This window comes from Oncorhynchus kisutch, linkage group LG17 (genome assembly GCF_002021735.2).
Source record: "Oncorhynchus kisutch isolate 150728-3 linkage group LG17, Okis_V2, whole genome shotgun sequence".
NCBI lineage: Eukaryota > Metazoa > Chordata > Actinopteri > Salmoniformes > Salmonidae > Oncorhynchus > Oncorhynchus kisutch.
In genome coordinates this window covers 52,893,774-52,920,966 of record NC_034190.2, presented here as the reverse complement: position 1 = coordinate 52,920,966, position 27,193 = coordinate 52,893,774, and the positions used below count along the sequence as shown (strand labels likewise).

The window sequence follows — 27,193 nt, the reverse complement described above, 5'->3', positions numbered from 1 at the left end:
GGGCGTGGCAGGGGGCGTGGCAGGGGGCGTGGCAATCGGGCACTATCGGTGGGGCAGAATTTTGAATTTCAGAGCCAATTTTCCTGCATTTCTAAGAATTGTTCATTGGAGCCGAGATAACTGCAAAAATGTAAGGTCATTTTCTGCAATTCTACACATTTTGCCATGGAGTTGAGAGAACATCTAGCAGTTTTAAAAATAATTTCCTGCACTTCTATGCATTTTGCAATGCCCAATGCTGTTTTTTTTGCTCAAACAAAAATCTATATTAATTCTTTTTGGAATTTGCAATGTTTACCTTTTATTTAGGTGATTGTTAGTTCTCAAAGATTATATAATGAAAAATATATAGGTCCATTATCCATTTTCTAGACATTTAGGTTTACACTGAAAACATTTTAATAATAATAAATAAATAAAAGAGTATATAATATTGAAATGTTAAATTGTTTTTACAGTTTAGATAGACTTAGGTGTCCCGAAAAAGTGCTTACCCAAGGGTTTCTATGACGGAAAACTCCCTGGATGCACTTTTGCCAGCTGTTTTGTTAAGGTCCACACAAACAGGATATTACTGCATTTGAAGGTAAAAGCCAAATAAAACACAAAAAATATAAGTAAAATGTCCAGACATTTCAGCCATTAAATAAAACATTGCTCCACTGTTAAGATTTTTACTGTAAGAGCATTTGGCTACACGAGACAATTCTGTTTACATTCGACGGCTCGGAGGTTACTCTCAAAATAGGCTTGCCAGTGACCTCCGGAGTTTTTGCAAGATTACTGTAAAAGGTCGAGCCGAGTGTATTTGCTCAAACTTGTGAGAATCTCTTGCCGTGAGAATATACTTTAAGTGCACACTAAGACACGGCAGCCATCTTTTTCTCTTAATTGGTAGCCTACTGTGGGCCTTCGGTATTTCCTAAGTCAACAGGACTGCCACAGAATACTACGTTTTTGCAGTTTTTGAGGATGTTGGGCATTTTTGTGGCATTACATGCAGATAATCATCTGCCTTAACTCATAGTTTTCCGGAATAATAACATGGTTAACGCTTAAGATGAATTAAGGCAAATAAGCCAATAACCCTAACCCATTTCTAAGCATTTTTAATGACTTATTAATGAAAGCTACTGTAAAGTGGTATTAAAAAAAATAACAGAGACTCAGGCTCTGATGCATGTTTTGATTCAGTGATTTGTCTTTTGTCAACACTGCGGGCTAACAAGGGATTTTCAAGAGATCACAGATGTTGCCAGGGAATCTGACACTTGCTTTTTTGGCAACTGTTGAGTAAACTAGTCACCTTCAGTTCAAATCACATGATGGAATACTTCCTAAAGGAATGCACTCAACCATGGCCAAATATGACATTTGCTGCCTTTTTTGCAGAATTGTCCTCAGGGGCAAATGATTAATTGTCCTTGATTAATAATAATGTTGTCACATATAGGACGTCCCCTGCTCATCGCTTGATTTGTCATGATAATCGTGCATTGGTTTTGTCGTGTAGAATCTAATTTGTGTGTGTGTGGACATGTGTGTGGTGTTTGTTGTGAGAGAGGTTTGCGTGTGTGTGTAATGTTATTGAATGTCGGTGCTAATCACTGTTGCACTACAGGAGCCGTGCCGCAGAGAGAACATGGAGCCATATGGCCTTACGATTGTCATGGACACATGCCAAGGCATTAGCAACACTGAGTGCCCATGCAGGGTGGATATTCAATCAAAGAACTGCTGACTGTCAACATCAGTTAAATTGTGGTTAGGGTTGAGGAGAGGGTGGGAGATGGGGTTGAGGCAATAGGGGGGAGATGGCATAAACAACATTTTGTCAAAGTGGAAACAGGTTTTTAGAAATTGTTGCAAATTTATTTAAAAAAATAATATATAAACAGAAATACCTTATTTACATAAGTATTCAGACCTTTTGCTTGAGACTCGAAATTGAGCTCCGGTGCATCCTATTTCAAATCAAAATCAAATTTATTTATATAGCCCTTCGTACATCAGCTGATATCTCAGTGCTGTACAGAAACCCAGCCTAAAACCCCAAACAGCAAGCAATGCAAACCGTGTAGAAGCACGGTGGCTAGGAAAAACTCCCTAGAAAGGCCAATACCTAGGAAGAAACCTAGAGAGGAACCAGGCTATGTGGGGTGGCCAGTCCTCTTCTGGCTGTGCCGGGTGGAGATTATAACAGAACATGGCCAAGATGTTCAAATGTTCATAAATGACCAGCATGGTCGAATAATAATAAGGCAGAACAGTTGAAACTGGAGCAGCAGCACAGTCAGGTGGAAGTTGAAACTGGAGCAGCAGCATGGCCAGGTGGACTGGGGACAGCAAGGAGTCATCATGTCAGGTAGTCCTGGGGCATGGTCCTAGGGCTCAGGTCAGTTGAAACTGGAACAGCAGCATGGCCAGGTGGACTGGGGACAGCAAGGAGTCATCATGTCAGGTAGTCCTGGGGCATGGTCCTAGGGCTCAGGTCCTCCGAGAGAGAGAAAGAAAGAGAGAAGGAGAGAATTAGAGAACGCACACTTAGATTCACACAGGACACCGAATAGGACAGGAGAAGTACTCCAGATATAACAAACTGACCCCAGCCCCCCGACACAAACTACTGCAGCATAAATACTGGAGGCTGAGACATTGATATGACATATTTGACATATTTCCATTGATAATCCTTCAGACGTTTCTAAAACTTGATTGGAGTCCACCTGTGGTCAATTACATTTATTGGGCAGGATTTGTAAAGGCACACACCTGTCTATATATGGTCCCACAGTTGACAGTGCATGTCAGAGCATAAGCCAAGCCATAGAAGGAATTGTCTGTAGAGCTCCGAGACAGGATTGTGTCGAGTCACAGATCTGGGGAAGAGTACCAAAAAATGTCTGCAGCATTGAAGGTCCCCAAGAACACAGTGGCCTCCATTATTCTTAAATGGAAGATGTTTGGAACCACCAAGACTCTTCATAGAGCTGGCCACCCGTCAAAAACAGAGAAATTGGGGGAGAAGGGCCTTAGTCAGGGATGTGAACCCGATCGAACATCTCTGGAGAGACCTGAAAATAGCTGTGCAGCAATGCTCCGCATCCAACCTGACAGAGCTTGAGAGGATCTGCAGAGAAGAATGAGAGAAACTCCCCAAATACAGGTGTGCCAAGCTTATAACGTCATACCCAAGAAGACTCGAAGCTGTAATTGCTGCCAAAGGTGCTTCAACAAAGTACTGAGTTAAGGGTCTGAATACTTATGTAAACGTGATATTGCAGTTTTCATAGTTAATACATGTGCAGAAATTTCGAAAAAACTATTTTTGCTTTGTCATTATGGGGTATTGTGTGTAGATTGATGAGGGGGAAAAACGATTGAATGCATTTTAGAATAAGGCTGTAACGTAACAAAATGAAGACGAGGTCAAGGGGCCTGAATACCTTCCGGATGCACTGTATATGAAGAGCATGCTTGCAGAACATAGAGAGACAACAGTGTAATGTTTGAGCCTATAGCCTAACCAATAGATAAGCAATGGGAACCTCCTGTTGGTTGTAAAGGAATAAAATATGATAGGGACCAGATAGCCAGCTGCCACCTAAGGCCTCATCAAGGCTGTCCAATGGGACTGTTCTGTTCACTTCAACATGCGGCACAGATCACTCACCTCTGCCATAAACCTATAGGAATAAGCTGAAGAGTTGGAGTCTGAGGGCTATAGGCTAGTGTTCTGGCCTTGGTGTTGGAGTTTGGGGCCTACCTACCAGGGACTCCAGTGTTGTCTAGGTGCAACCCAGACAGGTGCGTAGCTCTTGAATCTTTAATTGGCCCCAGAGACGTGGCTGTGCCTGATAGCATTGCTCCATTCACTCCTGCCTCTTCCCTTCCCCCACCCCTCATGCTATTTACCACTGCAGCCATGGTGACACACAGTAGCGAACCGGCGATAAGCTAATGAGGGAAAACAATACAGGCATGAAGAAGGGGACCGCTTTCTAGTCGTCTCTGGCATTGTTTAGCCGAGGCCTTTTGCTGTGGGGAGATAGCATTGTGATGTCACGGTTTATTATACGGCGTAGAACAGAATGTTATCTTATGGGTTTCAAAGGGTAATTGGCCTGTTTGACAGCTGTTACCTTAGCTCTCAGAAATCACAAGGGAGGCAACCGCTCACAAGGGAAGCATTTCTCCTTTATCATACGACACTGTTCTTTCATTTATTTTTATTGAGCACTAGTTAGCGGAATGTAAAAAGCTACATTCATCATCATTGTTTAGCCCCCATATAGTTTCCCTTTCCTGTTGGTAGTAATCCGACTTAGCTGCACAGAATGTGGTAAGGATTGGATTTGTCTGGAGCACGTTATTACAGATGGATGGTTTCAAGGCCTTGGAAACCCATATGCTAAACATTTGCTCAATTTACAGTGCAGAAAAAAAACATCAAAGGCCCTAGAATCCATTCCACAGATCACCTCTAAAGTCCTCCGATAATTAACTCCAAGGCAGGCCATTCATGTGCAATAGTTCTCACATTTGTACTGTATTTTTACAAAGTTGAGTGAGGCTGACCATTCTAAAACTGTACGGTGAAATCGTCAATCTACATCACAGTTCTGACATCACAACATACTGTGGGAAGTGTTCAATTGTTTAGCCTAATATTGTACTGTATTTGCACAAAACGGATGACTAAAGTTATACAACTGTTTAGTTACGGTAACTTAGTTAGCTGAGAACTGTTTGTCTGGACAAGAGGTCAGTTCAGTTCAGTTCACTCCGCTGCAGCTATGAAGTGAAGCCAATTTTATTTGACCTTTATTTAACTAGGCAAGCCAGTTAAGAACAAAGGGGGCAGAACTACAGACATTTACCTTGTCGCTCGGGGAATGCTGGCCCAATGCTCTAACCACTAGGCTACCTGCCGCCCCAGCAGGTAGCCTAGTGCGAGGTGTGTGAGCCTAGTGTAATGTGAGGTGTGATCCATAGTCAACATGCCAAGTACTCAGCTGTCAGCAGTGTGCTGCTCATTAGGCTATGTCTGTCTGTCTTTTGTGGTAGAAAATGGGGATAGGGATGCAGGACTGATGCAGATTAAGTTCCTAGACAATGGCCACCAAATGTATGGGCCTGGGCTCAAAGGGTTGAATCTGTGAATTGTACTTCCCTGTCATCCTGTGTCTCCACAAAGCTAACAGGATGACATGCTGTGTCTCCACAAAGCTAACAGGATGACGTGCTGTGTCTCCACAAAGCTAACAGGATGACGTGCTGTGTCTCCGCTGATAGTGCTGCTGGAACATAAAAGACAGGCGACGAACTGGCAATAAACCTCAGCGAGATGGTTGCACAGACTCACAGAGAAAGCGAGAGAGAAGGAACATGTTATGCAATCAATTAGCGCAGATTAAGAGCTTTGCCAGGGCTTAATTGCAGCATGGGGTCAAAAGGGGTGGGGCGACTGCTGCCGACTGAGGGCCATAAAATCTACTTTTGAGACATTCTAGATGCCCAAGTGTCATGGTGGGTGAACTGTCAGCAGCATCTCTCTCTCTCTGGCTCTAAAGTAGGGGTAGGCAACCCTGTTCCCGGAGTGCTGCAGGTACTGCAGGATTTTGTTCCAACTAGGCACCACATCAGACCAATTTAGCTAATTGTTCAGTTCAATGATTGCCTAAATTCAACACACCTGGTTTTCCAGGTCGGTTAAATGAAAAACATGAAGTGCCCGCGGCACTCCAGGACCAGGGTTGCCTACCCCTGCTTTAGACCCAGAGAGCAAGATGCTGCTGAAAGTTCACCCACCGTGGCACTCGGGCATCTAGAACGTCTCAAGTATATTTAGAGTGTAGGATTTGGATTAGCCTAATGCACTCCCACTTTTCCCACGTCCCTTTTCCATGCTATATTTTCTGCCTAGCCAAGTATAGTAGATGGATATTTAGCGCAACTATGTTAGGGTCATTGTTAGGGTCAAAGGATACATAAGTTGAAGGTTAAAAGCTATTTTTGGGGTGGATTAGAATCTTTAACTTTCTAAGAATATATCTTGTTGAGTCTAGTAATGTGTTGTTGTGTCTGGATTCATCCAAGTCTGTGAACCGCTATTGGTATTGTTTATCAAAAAACTAATATATACAGTCCCATCCAAAATTATTGCCGTCCTTCATAAGGATTAGCAAAAAAGACTATATAACAAATAATACAAATACTGAGCTATATTGTATGCTCAACAAATGGAAAATTATTTTATGCTTTTACAGTTACTCAGAAAAAGAGATTATGTTTAACAAGTAATAAAAAAAAATCTCAAAGATAGGTGTCAAAATTATTGCTACCCCTGTTTTCAATACTCTGGCACCCTCCCCATTCGAGGATAACTGCACTGAGCCTTCAAAAAAACGAGATTGGTGAACACATTGGGATGGATATAGACCATTACTCCATACAGAATTTTTCCATATCCTTTATCCTCTGGTCTGCGCTTATGGATGGCCCTCTTCAATTCAAACTAGAGGTTTTTGATGGGGTTCAAGTCCGAACACTGAGATGGCCATAGCAAAATGGTGATTTTTTTTATGGCCAATTAACATTTCCTTGTGGATTTTGATTTGTGCTTGGGGTTATTGTCTTGCTGTAAGATCCACTTGCGCCCAAGTTTCAGTCTCCTGGCAGAGGCAACCAAGTTTTTGTCTAAAATGTCCTGGGAATTATTTTGTTCCTAACAACCTCATGCTAATCACATTAACCTATGTTAGCTCAACCGTCCCGCGTGGGGACACTGATCCTGTAGACGTTTTAAACTGAGATGAATTTTTTAAAGTAGAATGTTAATACGGATGTAATTTTGTTTGATTTTATTTCTAAGAATCTTCAGGTGTGCCAATACTATTGACACATCTTTTTGAGAAAAAAAGTAATAATATAGTTTTCCAATTTTTTGGGAGCATTCGATATAGCTCAGTATACATTTTTTCGTCAGCTTTATCAAGGGTGCCAATAATTTTCTATGTGATTTTATCTGTTGAGACTGTATGAGGGTGCAGGTAACACTAAGCTAGAAAAAAACAAAATAGTAACACCTAATAATTGTTGAGAATGTAAGTCATTTTACATTTTTTGGTGGGGGGGGGTGTATGCTGGTTAAAGTATGTAATTTCTTCAGTCCTCTGTAACAGTATGGAGGAAAACTTTTCTCGTCATGGGTCACTTAATTATTTAAACAAGAAAAGCCACTGAGAACACAATAAGATTTTATCAGGCAAGAAGCCTATTAGTGTGACAACATCTATTACTTTGCTAATAATGAAGATAAGATTGCCCTTTGTTAAATACACTGAACGTGGAGGAAGGGAGAATGGTGTGTATTGTATCCAGTAATAGTGGAGGCAATTTCAAGTTACAGACGAACAAAATGGCTCATGTGCATGTTTTTGTTGAGGGTGTGTGGGACGGGGTATCATCTATTGTCACACTTTGTATTTCTACCCTCGCACAAAGACAAGCCTCTTTGTTAAGCCCTTTTGAAATCTACACCTGTACTCCTAAAACAATTCCTTTAGTGGAGTACCTGAGTCTGTGTAGGCTAAAACTCAGTAGTCACCCTTGTCATGAGGCATATCATAAGAGCACATAGACACCTTGATGCAGTTTCTATCCAGTGTTAAAGTGTATTTGAGGGGGTTTGTGTGTTGCGTCAATATTCACACATCAGTGTCAGCCCCTTTCCATAAACATACCGTACGTTGCGCACCCTCTCCAGACCCCGGGATGCAGGAGAGCTCCGGCCCACTTTAGTTACACTCATGAATAATGCAGCCATCTGCCTACTTCCTGATGATAGAACTGCAGATTAGGTCCCCTTCCTGTGGCATTTAAATATTTAAAGGGCACTTGTTTTTACCTGAAACCTCACCCCAAATGCACCCCAAGGATGCCCCGTTGGTCACGCCTAAGATTTGGGGCTTTGTCATATTTTCAAGGAACAAAGGAAAGGAAAGGAGGTGTTACTTAAGGTGTTACGTTTTGGATCCAGGAAACGTATACATCGCCCAAATATAGCTTCAGTAACAACCTTGACTTAGTCGAGTAAGTTGTTGGCTTGGGTTCTAACTGCTGTCTCTATTCTGTGAGGGGAAACTGGGTGCAATTGTGTTTGGTTTGAGGGGAGACACCCCTCCTCCTTTACCCCTCCCTCTCTTTACATCTCTTTTCCTCCCTCCCTCTGGCCTGTCACCACTTACTGCCACCTGGTTAACCCTGAGGTAGTGAGGAACAGAACCAGCAGGGTAGTAAGCCTCTTACTGGACTCATTGCCCGCTTGTCAGTCAGTGTCCAAATAAAGCAAGGCTGTATGGGATTTAGAAGGGAAGCACTTCACTTCACTCCTTCAACTCCCTCTGTGACTAGGAGATCTGGGGCAAGCAGAGGCATTGTCATTGGATAGGGCAAATAATTATCCACTGCCAAGTTGGCCTTTGGGGAACGGGGAGAACAGGGAGGGCGGAGTTTGGCTCAAGGGGGTGGAGTTGGCTCGATGTGCTAATCAGAATACCTCCCTCAGTCATGGCTACTTGGAAATCATCCTTAAGGTGGCAACTCGGACCGAGCTTATTCCAAGTTATGAAGTTATGTTGACCTGTCAGTGATTAGATTAGTTTGGGTACAAAGAAAACCTCCTAGAATAACATTACTGCCCAATGTTAGCAACCGTATACATGTTTATACACTCTTCTTGGCTAACCCAAAGTAGTTATGTTGTTCAAGAATCACAATGTAATAATATGGTAATTCATTAAATAAAGCTGAATACAGGTCTATTTTTTTGTATGCTCCTTTAGTGTTGTCAATTCCCAAACAAAGAATGGTGCCACACCCCTATACCTGGCCTGCCAGGAAGGTCACCTGGAGGTTGTCCAATACCTGGTGAAAGACTGTGTGGCGGAGCCAGGCATCAGAGCCAATGACGGGATGACACCTCTGCACGCCGCAGCCCAAATGGGCCATAACACTGTCATCGTCTGGCTGGTAGGTCAATGGTCCCCACTTCATGCTGTCTTTTGATATTCCTTCTACTGTATTTGTTGTACTATTTTATAGTGCGTTTTATAGTCCTAGACAAGCTCCAAATAAATCCGATGTGGGTGTACATTAATATCCAGAGACCACAAAGAGCCTAATTCATGGCAATAAAATGCTATTGATATGAAATGTTATGAGCAACATAAGACAACTGCAATATGCAAATGAAATACTAATATGCTTAAAGCAAAGCAATGCATTATGGTGGAAAACAAGCTATAGCTAAAGGTTAAAACTAATGTTCTAGAAGGCTAGAAGGAATGTCCTACTGGAATACACCAGCGTCACCAATAGGGGCTCACTTGCAGGCTAACATGTGGTAGCGTAGCACACAAACAGTGGGGCAAAAAAGTATTTAGTCAGCCACCAATTGTGCAAGTTATCCCACTTAAAAAGATGAGAGAGGCCTGTAATTTTCATCATAGATACACTTCAACTATGACAGACAAAATGAGAAAAAAAATATCCAGGAAAATACCGGAAAATCACAGGATTTCTAATGAATTTATTTGCAAATTATGGTGAAGATTGAGATCTTGAGATCTGTAGACTGGCTAGGCCACTCAAGGACCTTGAAATGCTTCTTACGAAGCCACTCCTTCGTTGCCCGGGCGGTGTGTTGTAGGTATGGTGTTCTTTGGATGCAACTCAGCATTCTTTGTCCTCCAAACATGACGAGTTGAGTTTTTACCAAAAAGTTATATTTTGGTTTCATCTGACCATATGACATTCTCCTAATCTTCTTCTGGATCATCCAAATGCTCTCGAGAAACTTCAGACGGGCCTGGACATGTACTGGCTTAAGCAGGGGGACACGTCTGGCACTGCAGGATTTGAGTCCCTGGCGCCGTAGTGTGTTACTGATGGTAGGCTTTGTTACTTTGGTCCCAGCTCCCTGCAGGTCATTCACTAGGTCCCCCCGTGTGGTTCTGGGATTTTTGCTCACCGTTCTTGTGGTCATTTTGAGATCTTGCGTGGAGCCCCAGATCGAGGGAGATCATCAGTGGTCTTGTATGTCTTCCATTTCCTAATAATTGCTCCCACAGTTGATTTCTTCAAACCAAGCTGCTTACCTATTGCAGATTCAGTCTTCCCAGCCTGGTGCAGGTCTACAATTTTGTTTCTGGTGTCCTTTGACAGCTATTTGGTCTTGGCCATAGTGGAGTTTGTAGTGTAACTGTTTGAGGTTGTGGACAGGTGTCTTTTATACTGATAACAAGTTCAAACAGGTGCTATTAATACAGGTAACGAGTGGAGGACAGAGGAGCCTCTTAAAGAAGAAGTTACAGGTCTGTGAGAGCCAGAAATCTTGCTTGTTTGTAGGTGACCAAATACTTATTTTCCACCATAATTCGCAAATAAATTCATTAAAAATCCTACAATGTGATTTTCGAGATTTTTGTAGTGTACCTATGATGAAAATTACAGGCCTCTCTCATCTTTTTTAAGTGGGAGAACTTGCACAATTGGTGGCTGACTAAATACTTTTTTGCCCCACTGTATGTGGCAAGCAACAAAAAAGATAATTTGTATATATAAGATTTATTGTATATTTATTGTATAACAGAAATTGCGTAAAACTGTTAGTCCAATGATTGTGCTTGAAATGTGCTCTTCAGTACATAGGCATAAATAACCAATATAGTTGTATAGTTCTTGCATTTGTAATACTCTAATTGTATGGGTAATGAATATTACAAAGGGGAAAAAGCAGCTCCAGCTAGGAAACTTAGCTAACGCCAATTAGCAAACTTAGGTAACGGCAGCATGCTAACAAAATGTCGCCATTCAAACTCATCTTCCCTGGAACAATAGTTCAAAAGTTATTAACTTACTTCTTTTCATGAACATGTTGGACTGGTTTCTTTGGTTGAGTTTGAGAACATTTAGGTGAGCTGTCTGAAGGTGTTTCCAGGAAAGACACTGAAGAATGACTCAGGGAATTAAGAACAGTGGGCCTATTACTGTATAATTTCAGAAACTGATCGGTTTGTTCCCCCAGCAATTAGCGGACATCGGAGGTTACTGACGTAACAGCTGTTCTAATGAACTAAGCTCCGAATTCAGTTGACACATTTTTTGTTTAATTTTCTAAATCCGCTTCAACACTAATTGGCTGGTGGGCTGAATCGGGCTCGCGGGCCATAGTTTTCCCCTGTCTGGTTTAACCTCTACTGTTGTCCCATTGCAGGTGAGTTTCACAGAGATCAGCCTGTCCGACCGGGATGGTGACGGTGCCACGGCTATGCACTTTGCCGCCAGCCGTGGCCACGCCAAGGTGCTGAGTTGGCTGCTGCTGCACGGCGGCGAGATCATCACCGACAGCTGGGGCGGAACGCCGCTACACGACGCTGCTGAGAACGGGGAGCTGGAGGTGTGTGTGTTTGTGTGTTGATTGCCAGTTTTTAATGCACTACCGTATAGATGGCACTCATCCCCATCATTCGCTGGAGAAATAAACTGAGATTTCGTGGAAAGAGTGGCTAATCTGCCTTTGCCATCTGTACTGTTAGCTAACGTTCAATCACTGGGAAATAAATGGGATGAACTGAAAGCACGTATACCACCACAGACCGATGCTGGCACTAAAAACGCACTCAATGAGCCTTAAGCAAACAGGAAAACGCTCATCCAGAGGTGGCGCTCCTATTGAACTTTGATGCAGGGAAACTTAAAACAGTTTTACCTCATTTCTATCAGCATGTTAAATGTGCAACCAGAGGGAAAAAAACTCAAGACCACCTTTACTCCACACACAGAGACGCATACAAAGCTCTCCCTCGCCCTCCATTTGGAAAATCTGACCATAATTATATTCTCCTGATTCCTGTTTACAAGAACAAATTAAAGCAGGAAGCACCAGTGAATTGGTCTATTAAAAAAGTGGTCAGATGACTACAGGACTGTTTTGCTAGCACAGATTGGATTCTGCCGATGGCATTGAGGAGTACACCACATCAGTCACTAGCTTTATCAATAAGTGCATCGATGACATCATCACAACAGTGACTGTATGTACATACCCCAACCAGAAGCCATGGATTACAGGCAACATTCGCACTGAGCTAAAGGGTAGAGCTGCCGCTTTCAAGGAGCGGGACTCTAACCCAGAAGCTTATCAGAAATCCTGCTATGCCCTCCAACAAACCCTCAAACAGTCAAAGTGTAAATACAGGACTAAGATCGAATCGTACTACACTGGCTCTGACACTCGTCGCATGTGGCAGGGCTTGCAAACTATTACAGACTACAAAGTGAAGCACAGCCGAGAGCTGCCCAGTGACACGAGGGTACCAGACGATCTAAATAACTTCTAAGCTCGCTTTGAGGCAAGTAACACTGAAACATGCATGAGAACATCAGCTGTTCCGGACGACTGTATGATCATGCTCTCCGGCAGCCGATGTGAATAAGACCTTTAAGCATGTCAACATTCACAGGGCCGCAGGGCCAGACAGATTACGTAGAGTTGTACCCCGAGCATGCGCTGACAAACTGCCAAGTGTCTTCACTGACATTGTCAACCTGAGTCTGTAATACCAACATGTTTCAAGCAGACCACCATAGTCCCTGTGCCCAAGAACACTAAGGTAACCTGCTTAATGACTACAGACCCGTAGCACTCACGTCAGTAGCCATGAAATCCTTTGAAAGGCTGGTCATGGCTCACATCAACACCATTATACCAGAAACCCTCGACCCACTCTAATTTGCATACCGCCCCAACAGATCCACAGATGATGCAATCTCTAATGCACTCCACACTGCCCTTTCCCACCTGGACAAAAGGAACACATATGTGAGAATGCTATTCATTGACTACAGCTCAGCGTTCAACACCATAGTGCCCTCAAAGCTCATCACTAAACTAAGGACCCTTGGACTAAACACCTCCCTCTGCAACTAGGTCCTGGACTTCCTGACGGGTCGCCCCCAGGTGGTAAGGGTAGGTAGCAACACATCCGCCACTCTGATCCTCAACACTGGGGCCCTTCAGGGGTGTGCGCTCAGTCCCCTCCTGTACTCCCTGTTCACTCATGACTGCATGGCCAGGCACGACTCCAACACCATCATTAAGTTTGCCGATGACACAACAGTGGTAGGCCTGATCATCGACAACAATGAGACAGCCTATAGGGAGGAGGTCAGAGACCTGACCGTGTTGTGCAAGGACAACACCCTGTCCCTCAACGTGATCAAGAAAAAGGAGATGATTGTGAACTACAGGAAAAGGAAGATCGAGCACACCCCCATTCTCATCGACGGGGCTGTAGTGGAGCAGGTTGAGAGCTTCAAGTTCCTTGGTGTACACATCACCAACAAACTAACATGGTCCAAGCACACCAAGACAGTCGCAAAGAGGGCACGATATAACCTATTTCCCCTCAGGAGACTGAAAAGATTTGGCATGGGTCCTCAGATCCTCAAAAGGTTTTACAGCTGCACCATCAAGAGCATTCTGGTTGCATCACTGCCTGGTATGGCAGCTACTCGGCCTCCAAACGCAAGGCACGACAGAGGGTAGTGTGTACGGCATAGTCACTTTAATAACTCTACCTACATGTACATATTACCTCATTTACCTCGACACCGGTGCCCCAGCACATTGACTAAGTACCGGTACTTCCCGTATATAGCCCCGATATTGTTATTCACTGCTGCTCTTTAATTATTCGTTATTCTTATCTCATATATTTTTATTATTTTTAACTGTGTTGTTGGTTAAGGGCTTGTAAGTAAGCATTTCCCTGTAAGGTACCTGTACCTGTTGTATTCTGCGCATGTGACAAATAAAATGTTATATGTATATAAGGAGTTGGTAGGTAGTGGATGACATTTGTCCACAGAACAGTCTGGGATACTGGGGCCGGTTGCACCAATTGGCCGTAAAAAAAAGTTGGTCTTAAATGCGTAGCTACGTCTGACCTTGTGATCCGAATTTACACCTGTTGCACTAACCAAAAATAAGACTAGTCGTAGCTGTCCAGCATAAACAATGCACATTCATGAGATTTGATATCTTCATTATGATGGTTTCTAAGCAGCGTCCATTACTAGGCTGTTACCAGCCTAGCCTAGTTAAGTTGAGGTGGGTGCTCATGATCATCTTGTGTAGTTTGCACATCTCAACAAGTGGATTTTTTTTCCATCTTTTCTTGCATGGTAGCCTACTCAACCAAAAGCCCACTGAATCAATAAATTGATCTCTGACTGGGCAAATAAGTGGAGGTGATAGCTCATCTATTGGTTGGCTCATCTATCACTGATCAGAAACAAATATTTAGCATGCTAATGTAGCCTAAATCAAGTGTAGGCTATTATTTACAATTGGCTCACATATATGCAACTCCAACAGCCCGCAGAGGTTGTGAAACTCGCATGCTTTTGAAAATATAGATTCCTATAGATTTTTATGCGTTTCATGATGATCGGCCCAATTTCACACCCTACGCCTGGTTCCTACTAGGCGTTGAATTTACGCCCAGGTGGTGCAACAGGTATATTAACGGAAGTATCGTTACGACCCGCTTACTGGTGCAACCGGCACCTGAAGTCTGAGGCTGCTGATGTCACACTTGTAGCAGAGGTCAGTGACGGGCAGGATCTGTCGGAGGGGACAAGACAATGGGTCAATGGGTTGAGACATCTTATAGGGCTGTGAAGCATGCGTGCGCTTACACAGTACACTCCCATTAGAGATCGCAATCTGCAGCGGTTGACATTAGCTGGTTGACTCGTATGTGTTGTGGTGTTTGTTTGGCCGATGAGAGTAATGCCCATATCAGCTTACAGCCATTAGCAGGCCCAGGAAGATCTGCTGTATGTCTTTTTTTAAAGGTATTTTTGAAGAGTTCAAGTATTTGAAAGATGGGGAAGATAGGGGGAGGGTGAGTCAAAGGGCACTGGGCCATACTGTATGTGACGAGAGGGGGTAGGAAGGGAGAGAGGCTAGTCAAGACACCAAGGGGGATGGGAATAACGAACAGGTAACTTCATACAAGTCCAGAAACTAGCCATGTGAGAGCGGCAAGTTGAGATTGTCTCCCTTTCTTATGTTAGACGCCTCACAGCTGTTGTGTGAACTCTCTCTTCACAACATCCCAGACAGTTATTTTTTTGACGAGCTGACCTCTCTGTCTTTGTCTCTCTTATTGTCTCTTTCTTCCTCTGTCTCTTTTTTCGTGTTTCTATCTCACTCTCCTTCTCCCTACTCTTGCTCTCTCTTTCTCTCTCTCAGTGCTGTCAGATCCTGGTGGTGAACGGCGTGGACCTGGGCATACGGGATCAGGACGGCTTCTCCGCGGCCGACCTGGCAGAGTACAACGGGCACGCCCAGTGTGCCAAGTACCTGCGCAATGTGGAGAACATGGTGAGAGACACGGGATGTATTCATTAGGACACACAGTGGCAAAAGGAGAAGGAGCGGGAGAAAGATGGAAATGGGGGCGGGGGAGGGGTGAGATGTGTTTCCCACAAACCTTGGGGAGTCTCGGAAGTGTTTATTTTTTCTCATGCCACCCACAAGGGCCATGCCAGGCAGAGAAGGTAAATAGCAGTAATTGTCATTAGCGGAGACACCGGTGTCAGTCGGGGGACATGCTGGCTCCTGTGGCTACAGTGCCCACATTCACAATGTGTTGTGTCATCACAGGCTCCATGTGAAAGGAGTTCACGTGGTGTGTTATGGGAAAGCACTAAGAGGGTATGAGCCCTAGTTTAGAAGAGGGGAGAGTACGATCACCACTACAAGGCTAGTTGGGTTCTCGCCGCTGTCCGTGGGATGTTGACATTTGTAGGCCGTTTTCATTTGTTCCAAAATTTTATTATGAACACCAGCTCTTTCCATGGCCGTACAGGTGACTCCAGCTGAATGCTACGATCCCTTATTAACATCATATGTTTGATCCACTTCAGTCAGTGTACACTGCATTCGGAATGTATTCAGACCCCTTCACTTTGTTACGGTACAGCCTTATTCTAAAATGTATTTAAATTGTGTGTGTGTGTCCCCCACCATCATTCTACACAGAATACCCCATAATGAGAAAGCAAAAACGGGTTTAGATTTGTTTGCAAATTTATTTAAAAAACACGTTCACATAAGTATTCAGACCCTTTATTCAGTACTTTGTTGAAGCACCATTGGCAGTGATTACAGCCTCGACTCCTCTTGGGTATGATGCTACAAGCCTGGCACACCTGTATTTGGGGAGTTCCTCCCATTCTTCTCTGCAGATCCTCTCAAGCTCTGTCAGGTTGAATGGGGAGCGTCTCTACACCGCTATTTTCCGGTCTCTCCAGCGATGTTCGATCGGTGGAGTCTGGGCCACTCAAGGACATTCAGAGACTTGTCCCGAAGCCTCTGCTGTGTTGTTTTTGCTGTGTGGTTAGGGTCGTTGTCCTGTTGGAAGTTGAACCTTCACCCCAGTCTGAGGTCCTGAGCAGGTTTTTATCAAGGATCTCTGTACTTTGCTCCGTCATATTTCCCTCGATCCTGACTAGTCTCCCAAAAACATCTCCACTGCATTATGCTGCCACAGCCATGCTTCACTGTAGGGATGGTATTGGCCAGGTGATGAGCAGGCCCTGGTTTCCTCCAGACATGACACTTGGCATTCAGGTCAGAGAGTTCAATCTTGGTTTCATCAGACCAGAGAATCTTGTTTCTCATTGTCTGAGAGTCCTTTAGGTGCCTTTTGGCAAACTCCAAGCGGGCATCATGTGCCTTTTACTGAGGAATGGCTTCCATCTGGCAACTCTACCATAAAGGCCTGATTGGTGGAGTGCTGCAGAGATGGTTGTCCTTCTGGAAGGTTCTCCCATCTCCACAGAGGAAGAGATTGAGCTCGATCATAGTTACCATCAGATTCTTAGTCACCTCCCTGATCAAGGCCCTTCTCCCACGATTGCTCAGTTTTGCCGGGCGGACAGCTTTAGGAAGAGTCTTGATGGTTCCAAACTCCTTACATTTAAGAATGATGGAGGCCATTGGGTTCTTGGAGACCTTCAATGCTGCAGACATTTTTTGGTACCCTTCCCCAGATCTGTGCCTTGACACAATCTTGTCTCGGCACTCTACAGACAATTCCTTCGACCTCATGGTTTGGTTTTTGCTCTGACATGCACTGTCAACTGTGGGACCCTATACAGACAGGTGTGTGCCTTTCCAATCATGTCCAATCAATTGAATTTACCACAGATGGACTCCAATCAAGTTGTAGAAACATCTCAAGTGTGATCATTGGAAACAGGATGCACCTGAGCTCAATTTCGAGACACATATGGAATCATGTCAAAAAAGTGTTAAACAAATCTAAATATGTTTTATATTTGAGATTCTTCAAAGTAGCCACCCTTTGCCTTGATGACAGCTTTGCACACTCTTGGCATTCTCTCAACCAGCTTCATGAGGTAGTCATCTGGAATGCATTTGAATTAACAGTTGTGCCTTGTTAAAAGGTCATTTGTGGAATTTCTTTCCTCCTTAATTCATTTGAGCCAATCATTTGTAGGGTTGGTGTACAGAATATTGTCCTATTTGGTAAAAGACCAAGTCCATTTTATGGCACGAACAGCTCAAATAAGCAAAGAGAAACGACAGTCCATCATTGCTTTAAGACATGAAGGTCAGTGAATGCGGAACATTTCAAGAACTTTGAAAATTTCCCCAAGTGCAGTCGCAAAAACCATCAAGCACTAAGATGAAACTGGCTCTCATGAGGACCACTACAGGAAAGGAAGACCCAGAGTTACCTCTGCTGCAGTGGATAAGTTCATTAGAGTTAACTGTACCTCAGGTAGCAGCCCAAATAAATGCTCCATAGAGTTCAAGTAACAGACCCATAGAGTTCAAGTAACAGACACATGTCAACATCAACTGTTCAGAGGAGAATGCGTTAAATTATTATTATTATTATTGTCACCTTTATTTAACCAGGTAGGCCAATTGAGAACAAGTTCTCATTTACAACTGCGACCTGGCCAAGATAAAGCAAAGCAGTGCGACACAAACAACACAGAGTTACACATAAGATAGACAAACATACAGTCAATTACACAAAAGAAAAGTGTATATACAGTGTGTGCAAATGTAGTAAGATTAAGGAGGTAAGAAATGTAGTAAGTGTTAACCCCTCATTGTGGTTGTCTTTTTCCAGAGTGTGGAGCACCGCGTGCTTTCCAGAGACCCATCGGCTGACCTGGAGTACAACAAGCAGCCTGACTCAGGTTTGTCGTCCCCCAACAACACCATGCCCCCAGCGGGGTCGGGGCAGGCCCAGCAACCCGCCCACTTCGACATGGGCTCGCCCTCCAGCACTCTGTCCAATTACGACTCGGCCAACTCCAGTCAGTCCAGCACAGGAGGGAAAAGGAGCGGCTCGCCCCCATCGTCGCGAGCCCCGGCTGGTCAGTCACAAACACACGCTTTGTCACACATGGAGGCACTTAAACATGCCAAAACACATGCGTGCACACACACACACGCATGCACGTGCACACACAAACACTTACACTATTTAAATGAACTCCCCCCCCCCCAAACATGACATGACATATTTGCTTGGGTAATGCACCCTGCACGCTATTATCATAACAATGGTGGGAACTTCAACCGCTCATCTGACTGGAACAAATTCCATGTAACAGTTTGCATTCTTTTGTGTGGTGCCACGGCAGCACTTTATACAAGTAGTACCCTCTAGTGGCAGATAGGATAAATAATCTGTCTGTGAATCAACCAAATTCCAAAACCCTGCACACTCTCCAGAACAAGGGTCTGCAAATGCAATCCCGGAGAGCTATTGGGTGTGCAGGCTTTTGTTCTACCCCTGCACACCAGTTATTAAATAATGACGGTTCAGACTGAAGACTAATTGAGTGTTTTAAAAACGGGTGTCATAACATAATAATAGAATGGATTATTTAGCGCTTTTCCAGGTGCTTAAAGCACTTGACATATTATGTAGATGAAATTTGCATCATCCACCAGCTATATTGTGTAATACCCCGCCTGGGTTTTGCTACAGTGCCTTGAAAAAGTATTCATCCCCCTTGGCGTTTTTCCTATTTTGTTGCATTACAACCTGTAATTTAAATGGATTTTTATTTGGATTTCATGTAATGGACATACACAAAATAGTCCAAATTGGTGCAGTGAAATGGAAAAAATTACTTGTTTTAAAATATTCTAAAAAATAAAAACCGGAAAAGTGGTGCATATGTATTCACCCCCTTTTCTATGAAGCCCCTAAATCAAATCTGGTGCAACCAATTACCTTCAGAAGTCACATAATTAGTTAGATTGCACACAGGTGGACTTTATTTGTGTCACATGATCTGTCACATGATCTCAGTATATATACACTTGTTCTGAAAGGCCCTAGAGTCTGCAACACCATAATGCAAGGGGCACCACCAAGCAAGTGGCACCATGAAGACCAAGGAGCTCTCCAAACAGGTCAGGAACAAAGTTGTGGAGAAGTACAGATCAGGGTTGGGTTATAAAAAAATATCTGAGACTTTGAAAATCCCACGGAGCACCATTTAAATCCATTATAAAAAAATAGGAAGAGTATGGCACCACAACAAACCTGCCAAAAGAGGGCCGCCCACCAAAACTCACGGACCAGGCAAGGAGGGAATTAATCAGAGAGGCAACAAGAGACCAAAGATAACCCTGAAGGAGCAGCAAAGCTCCACAGCAGAGATTGGAGTATCTGTCCATAGGACCACTTTAAGCCGTACACTCCACAGAGCTGGGCTTTACGGAAGAGTGGCAAGAAAAAAGCCATTGCTTAAAGAAAAAACTAAGCAAACACGTTTGGTGTTCACCAAAAGGCATGTGGGAGACTCCCCAAACATATGGAAGTAGGTACTCTGGTCAGATGAGACTAAAATTGAACATTTTGGACGTCAAGGAAAACGCTATGTCTGGCGCAAACTCAACACCTCTCATCACCCCGAGAATACCATCCCACCATCCAACCATGGGGGAGGCAGCATCATGCTGTGGGGATATTTTTCATCAGCAGGGACGGGGAAACTGGTCAGAATTGAAGGAAGGATGACGCTAAATACAGGGAAATTCTTGAGGGAAACCTGTTTCAGTCTTCCAGAGATTTGAGACTGGGACAGAGGTTCACCTTCCAGCAGGACAATGACCCTAAGCATACTGCTAAAGCAACACTTGAGTGGTTTTAAGGGGAAACATTTACAGTGCCTTGCGAAAGTATTCGGCCCCCTTGAACTTTGCGACCTTTTGCCACATTTCAGGCTTCAAACATAAAGATATAAAACTGTATTTTTTTGTGAGGAATCAACAACAAGTGGGACACAATCATGAAGTGGAACGACATTTATTGGATATTCCGAACTTTTTTAACAAATCAAAAACTGAAAAATTGGGCGTGCAAAATTATTCAGCCCCCTTAAGTTAATACTTTGTAGCGCCACCTTTTGCTGCGATTACAGCTGTAAGTCGCTTGGGGTATGTCTCTATCAGTTTTGCACATCGAGAGACTGACATTTTGTCCCATTCCTCCTTGCAAAACAGCACGAGCTCAGTGAGGTTGGATGGAGAGCATTTGTGAACAGCAGTTTTCAGTTCTTTCCACAGATTCTCGATTGGATTCAGGTCTGGACTTTGACTTGGCCATTCTAACACCTGGATATGTTTATTTTTGAACCATTCCATTGTAGATTTTGCTTTATGTTTTGGATCATTGTCTTGTTGGAAGACAAATCTCCATCCCAGTCTCAGGTCTTTTGCAGACTCCATCAGGTTTTCTTCCAGAATGGTCCTGTATTTGGCTCCATCCATCTTCCCATCAATTTGAATCATCTTCCCTGTCCCTGCTGAAGAAAAGCAGGCCCAAACCATGATACTGCCACCACCATGTTTGACAGTGGGTATGGTGTGTTCAGGGTGATGAGCTGTGTTGCTTTTACGCCAAACATAACGTTTTGCATTGTTGCCAAAAAGTTCAATTTTGGTTTCATCTGACCAGAGCACCTTCTTCCACATGTTTGGTGTGTCTCCCAGGTGGCTTGTGGCAAACTTTAAACAACACTTTTTATGGATATCTTTAAGAAATGGCGTTCTTCTTGCCACTCTTCCATAAAGGCCAGATTTGTGCAATATACGACTGATTGTTGTCCTATGGACAGAGTCTCCCACCTCAGCTGTAGATCTCTGCAGTTCATCCAGAGTGATCATGGGCCTCTTGGCTGCATCTCTGATCAGTCTTCTCCTTGTATGAGCTGAAAGTTTAGAGGGACGGCCAGGTCTTGGTAGATTTGCAGTGGTCTGATACTCCTTCCATTTCAATATTATTGCTTGCACAGTGCTCCTTGGGAAGTTTAAAGCTTGGGAAATCTTTTTGTATCCAAATCCGGCTTTAAACTTCTTCACAACAGTATCTCGGACCTGCCTGGTGTGTTCCTTGTTCTTCATGATGCTCTCTGCGCTTTTAACGGACCTCTGAGACTATCACAGTGCAGGTGCATTTATACGGAGACTTGATTCTACACAGGTGGATTGTATTTATCATCATTAGTCATTTAGGTCAACATTGGATCATTCAGAGATCCTCACTGAACTTCTGGAGAGAGTTTGCTGCACTGAAAGTAAAGGGGCTGAATAATTTTGCACGCCCAACTTTTCAGTTTTTGATTTGTTAAAAAAGTTTGAAATATCCAATAAATGTCGTTCCACTTCATGATTGTGTCCCACTTGTTGTTGATTCTTCACAAAAAAATACAGTTTTATATCTTTATGTTTGAAGCCTGAAATGTGTCAAAAGGTCGCAAAGTTCAAGGGGGCCGAATACTTTCGCAAGGCACTGTAAATGTCTTGGAATGGCCTAGTCAAAGCCCAGACCTCAATCCAATTGAGAATCTGTGGTATGACTTAAAGATTGCTGTACACCAGCGAAACTGTACACCATTCAACTTGAAGGAGCTAGAGCAGTTTTGCCTTGAAGAATGGACAAAAATCACAGTGGCTAGATGTGCCAAGCTTATAGAGACATACCCCAAGAGACTTGCAGCTGTAATTATTCTAAAAGGTGGCTCTACAAAGTATTGAGATATGCACGCTCAAGTTTTCTGTTTTTTTTTGGTCTTATTTCTTGTTCGTTTAACAAGAAAAAATATTTTGCATCTTCAAAGTGGTAGGCATGTTGTGTAAATCAAATGATACAACCCCCCCCCACCCCATTTTTTTTTTAAATTCCAGGTTGTAAGGCAGCAAAATAGGAATACTGGGAATACTTTCGCAAGCCACTGTATGTCCATTGAAATTTAATTCCTAGATCGGGCTGTCGGTCATCCCATCGTCCACCCATCGACTTGAATGGGGGATGTCCGTACAATGAATTCTATTTTTCCATGGCCACATCAGCCATTTTGTGGCAGAAATCTCACCACTGACCCACGGTGTCCTTGTCACAGGTGGAGGCCCAATGGAGTCGACCATCAATGACATGCAGACCTACATGGACATGCTGAACCCAGACGTAGGGGGTGGAGTTCCCAACAGCAAGGACCCCGCCACCAACGCTGCCACTCAGCAGCCTCCCCCACCCCCGCCAGCCTTTCCACCACCCCCTCCCCCTGACTGCCCCTCCCAACTACCCCCACCCCCCGGCTACCCGCCACCCCAGCCCCCCGAGGACTCAGATGCCGAGATCTACTTGAAGGTGAAGAGCAACCTGAGGCATGTGGAGAATGAGGTGAGCTTCTCTCTTCTTTTACTGGTGAAAAGCAGAAGGTCACGACTCTGGTTTCTCAAAGGCCACAGTCCTGTTGTTTCTTTGTTAACGAATCCCTGGAGTAGAGATATATATGCGCGCGCGCACACACACACTATCAAGTCACTTGTACATGCAGTCCTTCACATTAATTAATGAGCCTTTTTGAAGACTACGTCTTCTGTGTCCATTGAGAGAATGCAGTATCCAGGAATTAAGGAGATCGATTTCCTCTCAACCTAACCATTTGATGCCATTGAGCCCCCAGTCTAAAAATGGTTGCCCCATTTGTTCTCTCTGGATGCTGGTGACAGATGGCCAAGTCCTCACAGAGGGTGGCCTATCAATGGCAGGCTTTCCAGCTTGTCATTATCCTGATGACCAGTCCAGTGATCAGTGAAATCCTCTAAAAGCCTTGTGGCTAATATTCTAGCGTGAAATAGCATAGGACAGCAATATCCAAGACTCATTATGCCATGCCACAAGATGGCTGGACAGGGAGCCAATGGAGAGCCCTAGCCTAGTGGACTCAGTTAGTGTGATTGCATGATTGAGCCCTCCTCAGCAGTCTTATCTCAATTAACGAGCAGCAAGCTGATCAAACATACCCCACTATTAGCCCCCCATAAGAGCAAACTCAGATACAGTTCAGATAAAATATAGGACCAGCTTACCCTCCCCTATATCATAACCTTAATCATTAGGAGAGGGAACGCACAGAGACTTCTATTGACAAAGGCAATTGTGTATGCAGGATTTAATGGCTGTACAGATCTGTTTATTACTGTCCATCTCCTGTATCTGCTTGTTTACAGGTCTTAAACTGGTGGCATGTGGACCAGATCCAGCCAACAAGCTGATTTTATAATGGGGCCCGCAGTTGTCTTAGCTTGATGTTGCTCTCTAGAATAGGGGTGGACAGGCCCTTAAAAAGCAGCAGGTTGTGAGTGTTAGTGGTTGCATTCTCAGTTTATGAAATCAGTAGCTACAACATAGAAACAATGACCCCTGCAGATACTGCTTGCTCCACTGAGACGTTTCAAAATGGGGACTGAAAAGACGTTTCTGGATAGTGAAGTGGCTAGCAGAGTGAGGTGTTTAGGTGCAGGGAGTCGAGGCGCCATTTTCCCTGTCGCGCCGACCACTAATCGCTTGGCCAGTCAGTGTAACAACATCCCCTGTTCCCAGCGCGAAGGCAGACAAGAAGAGGGATTCTCCAGTCCACACTATTGTTATTGTACTAACGAGCATCCTCATTACGAGCCGGCCCTCCCCATTGGCACCTCTTGATGAGCAGAGTGATGGGCCCAACGTTAATTCCACTAATTACTCTGGCCACATTGTGAGTGGGCTCCATAGATCAAAACAACTTCCCTCCCACTACTAAGCTTATTTCATGGCCGATTTAAATAAAACAACAACAATTTAAATATATTTTTTTCCTTTTTTATGGGAATGTAGAGCAGAGACCGATACAGAGGGAAACCAAGAGGAAGGGCTGAGATGGGATTCGTACCCACGTTGCCAGGAGTATAGGTCCAGAGTCTTGGGGGATAACCACAACGCCAGACTCTGACACATGGGAGTTTTTTTGGTCCACAGATGTCAGTGGAGGCTCCTCAGAGGAGGAAGGGGAGGACCGTCTACCTCAGTAATTTCATAAAAATAGTGAAACATTAAAGTTACGCTAAATACAGTACCAGTCAAATTTTTGGACACACCTACTCATTCCAGGGTTTTTCTTTATTTTTACTATTTTCATTGTAGAATAATAGTGAAGACCTCAAAACTATGAAATAACACATATGGAATACATGTAGTAACCAAAAAAGTGTTAAACAAGCCACCCTTTGCTTTGATGACAGCTTTGCAGACTCTTGGCATTCTCTCAACCAGCTTCATGAGGTAGTCACCTGGAATGCATTTCAATTAACAGGTGTGCCTTGTTAAAAGTTTATTTGTGGAATTTCTTTCCTTCTTAACCCTTCTAGCGCAGGGGTTTCGCTAGTGTAACACCTCGACAACATTCCGCTGAAAAGGCAGCGCACTAAATTCAAAAATATTTTTTTGAAATATGTAACATTCACACATTAACAAGTCCAATACAGAAAATGAAAGATAAACATCTTGTTAATCTACCCATTGTGTCTGATTTAAAAAATGCTTTACAGCTAAAGCACAACATATGATTATGTTAGATCACCGCCAAGTCGGAAAAACACAGCCATTTTTCCAGCCGAAGATAGGAGTCACAAAAAGCAAAAATATAGATAAAATGAATCACTAACCTTTGATGATATTCATCAGATGACACTCATAGGACATCATGTTACACAATACATGTATGTTTTGTTCGATAATGTGCATATTTATATCCAAAAATCTCAGTTTACATTGGCGCTTTACGTGCAGTAATGTTTTGATTCCAAAACATCCAAGTGATTTTGCAGAAATACAAAAAATAAACATTAATAAAAGATACCAGTGTTATTCACAGAATTAAAGATAGACTTCTTGTTAATGCAACCGCTGTGTCAGATTTCAAAAAAACTTTACGGAAAAAGCATAATCTGAGAACGGCGCTCAGAACCCAAAACAGCCAGAGGAATAGCCTCCATTTTGGAATCAGCAAAGTTAGAAACAACACCATAAATATTCACTTACCATTGATGATCTTCATCAGAAGGCACTCCCAGGAATCCCAGTTCGACAATAAATGACTGATTTGTTCCATAAAGTTCCATCATTTACATTCAAATAGCCACTTGTTGTTAGCGTGTTCAGCCCAGTCATCCATCTTCATGAGGCGCAAGCATTTCATCCAGACTAAAACTTGAAAAGATCCGTTACAGTCCTTTAGAAACATGTCAAGCGATGTATGGTATCAATCGTTTGGATTTTTTTAACATAAAACATCAATAATGTTCCAACTGTCTTCAGAACGGCACTGGAGCGAGAGGTAACACTGTCGGGAGCGAGCATCATGAGACTGAGGCACTATGCCAGACCACTGACTCAAACAGGTCTCTGGGAGCCCCTCCTTTATAGTAGAATCCTCATTCAAGTTTCAAAAGACGGTTGACATCTAGTGGAAGCCCTAGGAAGTGCAACCTCATCCATATCTCAATGTGTACTTGGTAGGCCAAGCTTTGAAAAACTACAAACCTCAGATGTCCACAAACCTCAGATGTCCCACTTCCTGGTTTGATTTTTCTCAGGTTTTCGCCTGCCATATGAGTTATGTTATACTCACAGACATCATTCAAGCAGTTTTAGAAACTTCAGAGTGTTTTCTATCCAATACTACTAATATGCATATGTTAGCATCTGGGACAGAGTAGGAGGCAGTTTATTCTGGGCACGTCATTCATCCAAAAGTGAAAATGCTGCCCCCTATCCCAAAAAGGTTAATGCGTTTGAGCCAATCAGTTGTGTTGTGACAAGGTAGGGGTAGGCAAGTCAGTTTAGAACAAATTCGTATTTACAAAAGGCAAAAGGCCTCCTGTGGGAAGAGGAAAATATAGGAAAAAACACACATCACGACAAGAGAGACAACACTACATGAAGAGACCTGACATTCTGACCAAACCGGACGCACGCGTGCACCTGTGTGCGCCATCGCGCGCATGTTGATTTTGTACCCCCACACCAGACACGATCAGGACACGCAGGTTAAACTATCAAAACAAACTCTGAACCAATTATATTAATTTGGGGATAGGTCGAAAAGCATTAAACATTTATGACAATTTAGCTAGCTAGCTTGCTGTTGGGATATAAATATTTGGTTGTTATTTTACCTGAAATGCACAAGGTCCTCTACTCTGACAATTAATCCACAGATAAAACGGTAAACCGAAAACACATGTTTTTTTTCTTTGTATTATATTTTACCAGATCTAATGTGTTATATTCTCCTACATTAATTTCACATTTCCACAGACTTCAAAGTGTTTCCTTTCAAATGGTATCAAGAATATGCATATCCTTGCTTCAGGTCCTGGGCTACAGGCATTTAGATTTGGGTATGTCATTTTAAGTGAAAATTGTTTTTTGGGGGTCAAGTTTAAGGAGCTCCTTTAGCACCTAGGACTCAGTGACCGCCTGCACGGAGAAACTGTGTAGCGGGGTGGGGGGAAAAGAGGGAGGAGCATCGTGGCTAGTCACCTTAGAAGGGGTGGTAGATGACGAAATGTTGGATGGGTAAGGAGGCATGGCTGAGTCAAAAAGGAATCCTGTCTTAATGAAGTGGTAATTAAAGAGCTCAGCCATGTGTGTCTTGTCAGTAACAACCACATCATCAACATTAAGGGACATGGGCAGCTGTGAGGAGGAGGGTTTAATCTCCTGGTCTT

General features: G+C 43.4%; 1 protein-coding gene across 2 annotated transcripts in view; it reads left to right on the top strand.

The window, feature by feature from the left end:
• Positions 1-27,193, top strand: part of espn (espin) — a 95,430-nt gene that overhangs the window by 13,953 nt on the left and 54,284 nt on the right. For both annotated transcript variants that reach the window (XM_031794057.1, XM_031794056.1), the window contains exons 3-7: positions 8,847-9,033; positions 11,279-11,461; positions 15,326-15,457; positions 18,246-18,495; positions 22,540-22,820. In XM_031794057.1, the coding sequence (XP_031649917.1) occupies positions 8,847-9,033; positions 11,279-11,461; positions 15,326-15,457; positions 18,246-18,495; positions 22,540-22,820 (1,033 nt within the window). The remainder of the gene's footprint in view (positions 1-8,846; positions 9,034-11,278; positions 11,462-15,325; positions 15,458-18,245; positions 18,496-22,539; positions 22,821-27,193) is intronic.